General features: G+C 26.2%; 1 protein-coding gene across 1 annotated transcript; it reads right to left on the bottom strand.

Moving 5' to 3' along the window:
* Window positions 1-1297: 1297 nt before the first annotated feature.
* Window positions 1298-2518, bottom strand: LOC112799907 (putative F-box protein At4g17565). The gene has a single exon (XM_025841897.1). The coding sequence runs from the start codon at window positions 2516-2518 to the stop codon at window positions 1298-1300; it is 1221 nt and encodes a 406-aa protein (XP_025697682.1).
* Window positions 2519-4177: the final 1659 nt, after the last annotated feature.

The following is a 4177-nucleotide window of genomic DNA, read 5'->3' on the forward strand; positions in this document are numbered from 1 at the left end:
ATCAATTAGGAGCTATAAGAGTGGATTGAGTTTAATCTTTTAATTGTTGACAATATTGTTAGATATGATTATAAAAGGATGTCTGTTTGTTTAATGAGCATTTATTTTTGTTTATTTGTTTTGTTTAATTGCTCCACCTTATTATTGTGTTGAGCTCTTTCCTTCAAAACAAAAAAATGATTTTGTGTTTAAATTTTAGAAACAATAATAATAGTAATATAATAAAAATTCTTTAATCATATGTTTTATTGATGTTCGATTTTACTAAATTTGTTATACATGCTTTTCACTATAGAGGGAGATTCTATAATATCAAAAGATTACGATATCTAACTTATGTATGAATTTTTTTTTTATTTGGTGATTATTAAAATATTATTATTGTGTAAAAAATTTGGTATAAATAGCTGGAGTTGAAGACAACAAAAAATATCTTAAGAGTTGAAGGTAAGAAAAAAAACTTAATAATCGGAGTTAAAAGTAGTCAATGGTCAACGTTGAAAAGAATTTAATCGATAAGGTCAATAATAATGTGCATATAAAATAAATCATGGTTGAGAAAATAAAAATGAGTTAGACTTGTACTTAATTTAAGTAAATAATTTAATTAAGTTTCTTTTAAAAAAATAGCTTAAACAATAAATGATTATGTTAAAAGTAGCTTATGAATAAGTTATTTTGTGTTTGGATTTTTAAGTTTAAAAGTGTTTATTTTATAGAAATATGACAAAAAATAGTACTATTATGAGAGGAGTCATTTTTTTTTAATTTCTCTATAAGCTTCTAAATAACTTCTTAGGAGGCTACAATTTGGTTTTGAAAATTACATCAGACATTAATACTACTACTTTTTATAACTCAAAAGCTCAAAAAAGCTACTTTTAAAACTTCCAAAATAAACTCTTAGTGGTTACCAAGTTACCTTATATTTGATGTCTAAGTTTACTTGAGTTTTAAGTCTATTGAAATGTCGAATTTATTTTAGTCTAAGACTATCTAAAGTTTAAATTCTTTTCAAATTTAAAACTATTTAAGATTTGAGACTACTTAAAGTGCAAGAGTTTACTCGAGGATTAAGATTATACCAAATTATTCAATCATAGTTTACTTGAAATAATTGAATTATAATAAAATAATATATAAATTTATAAACAAACACACAAATATAAACTTTCTATTTTAACTAGTTTTAGCTAAATCCTATAAAGTAGAAGACTAAGAAATTTCTTCATAAATGCAAGAAAAAACACTGAAAAACTCTGGTAGATAGTAAGTAAATAAATAAAGGAGTCCTCAATTAGAGTAACAACCAAGTTGGAGGACACGCCCATTCCACATTTGATAGTATTTTGTTGGTGGTCTTTATATCTTGCAAGTTTAAGATGCCCATATCTTGCAGGCTGGGTTCGCCAGGAGTGTGCAACTCTACTTGGTTGTCTGTGTAGTATATATGATTTGCCTTACAATATGAAAAATTGCCAGAAAATATTTGAACAGAGGAATTATATCCAATCATTACTGCAAAATCTTTTAAACTATGGATTCTTGACCATTCTTTTGAATTCTTGTTCAACTTGAACACATCAAATTTATTGCAGATGTGTAGCATTTTCATAGCCCAATCATCATGTTTAACTATCATTAACAAACTGCCGTCAACACAACCAATCACATACTTGTTCATGCTGCAATTATAGTGCGTGGCCAGTTTTGCCGGAGGTGGGGGTTCACATATTCCTCCAATGGAGGTTAGTAGTGGCACTAGTTGAGGCCGAGGCTTCTTCCCTAATTCGTCCATAATGACCTTCTTATCAAACTCATACAGATTTGTATCAAAGTCTACAGCGTATATCTTGTCTTGGAAAAATATGACATCTTGAAACAATGGCGATATCTCTTCCATTGGAATATCTGTCCATCTCTTGTCATTCAGCTTACAAACGGCCAAGTTGCCGCACTCTCCATATATAGCCACTGCCATGAAATCCTCATTGTCAGGAGGGGAGGATATCACAATCTTCCAAATCTCATACTTATGAAAACTAAGGGCGTCAATAGTATAGATCGAACCGTCACTAAGTTCCACCAGAACATATTCACCCCCGTGCCACCAGTCACGGTGATAACGAACCACATCTGGAAAAGTTGAAATTGGAGGAAGATCAAGATGAGATTTAGTAAAAGGATTCAACATTCGTATTGCTCCATTGGATATTACAACAGTAATCAACCATCCATAGCCAGAACCATAAATTAAGTTGTCATTAATATCAAAATCGGGAAACATAACATGATAGATCTGCTCCTTGTCAAGAATATGGCTCAAAGAAGAGTCGTGAGTAGTGCCAGGTAACAACAGCCACGGATTTCTTTTATGATGTGGAATGCTTGAAAGTTTAGAGTTCCATTCCTTACAAACCAATCGAAGTCGAATGTAATCATCGTAGAAATACAGATGCTCCGTGATTTGATACAGAAGATCAGGATGAAGGTTCCACCATCGATCAATTTCGGCCATGTAAATGACAAGGGGAAATTCAAACATCAAAAAGAAAAGAATGAGGTTAATCCTCAACTTCAAACTGGTAATTAAATATCTTTGATCGATTTTTAACTTTTTATTTTGGTAGATATATCATATATCTTTGCTCAGTTTAAAATAGTTTTATGTATGGGAGTGTTTAAATTCAAATCAATTTAATGAAAATTGTGATCCAATCTTATCCAATTCAAACTAGAATTATTCAAAATCTTAATTATTTATAATTTTATAGTGAATTAAATTCCATTTCTAACTAACATCAGGCATTATATCAAATCTAGAATAGAGAAATTATTGGTGGAAAAAAATGAGTTAAATTTTCAGCAAAACCGTTTCTTTGAACAGATTTTTTTTTTTTAGAGCAAAAATTATCAATTTAAAAGTAAAAATAAATAACTATTAAGTAAATTATATCTTTACGAAAATATCTTTACAAAAATATCTTTAATTTCTTTAAGCAAATGGTAAACAACATAGGCATGTTAATGTTAGGCATTTGAAACAAAAACATGATAGCGTTCAAAAATTTTTAAATTTCTTAACCTAAGAACATTTATGTTAAATCATTAAAGAAGAGGGATGAGACCGTAACAGTATACTTAAATTTATGAGCATAATTAAGAGATCAAGAGAGTCTGATTTTGTAATTTTTTTTTTATATTCCTCAATTAAGATATATCAAATCCTTATTTTAAGCTAAATAGTATACCTCTAGTGAGACAAAAGTTGTAAAATAATTTTAGCATATTGAGTTGTGTATGTTTATAACGCGAATAATACGGAGACACAAAATTATATTGACAGATCAGAGATAAACAAAAATATTATATTAAAAAATACTGAATTAATATATTTTATATTATTCTTGACAAAAATACTAAGACAATAACAAATAATACAACTTATTTTTTTTTATTATTCTTATCAATTTTTTATAATTATATTTTTTATTATTATATTTATTTTCTCAAATTTTTTATATAAAAAAATAAAAATAAATTAGATTTTTATAATTTGTTTAAATTTATCATCAAACAAAAAATAAGAACACTAATATTTATGTGATTATGTCCCTATTGTTTGTGTCTTATTCTTAATATTTTTTGTCATGTCATATTCTCATAACTAAATATAATTTTAGAGTCCAAAATTCGGAAATTCTATTTATATTTGACTATTGGTTTCATTAAATTCTGAGAACTTAAATAAAATAAAATATTTGATTTTATTCTGGTTTAAATCCAAATCAAACGTAATGACGTATGCTATTTAGCATTTATAATAATATTTTCTATACATTAAATTTTATTTTTTATTCGACTTTTTAGAATTTGTAATTGTAATTATTATATTTTAAAAAATATTCTATAATTTTTTTAGTATTATCAGTATTTTGTAATTTAATATTATTTTAAACTATAAATTTTTATTATTTATAATTCTATTATTATTTATAATTAGTTTTTATTTATTTTATACTTTTTGATAGGATCATAATTTATATTATGCAAAATTTTGATAATAAACGTATTATATAATAAGTATAATTACAAATTTTACAAACTCGAATAATTTTTTTTATACAAAACGAAAATAGAATACATTAAAGAATAGAAAAAAATTCATATAGATAAA

This window comes from Arachis hypogaea, chromosome 5 (assembly GCF_003086295.3).
Source record: "Arachis hypogaea cultivar Tifrunner chromosome 5, arahy.Tifrunner.gnm2.J5K5, whole genome shotgun sequence".
NCBI classification, from domain to species: domain Eukaryota; kingdom Viridiplantae; phylum Streptophyta; class Magnoliopsida; order Fabales; family Fabaceae; genus Arachis; species Arachis hypogaea.

Bases quoted from the DNA above. Each gene is read 5' to 3' on its own strand.
- LOC112799907 (XM_025841897.1), bottom strand. From the start codon at position 2,518: ATGGCCGAAATTGATCGATGGTGGAACCTTCATCCTGATCTTCTGTAT.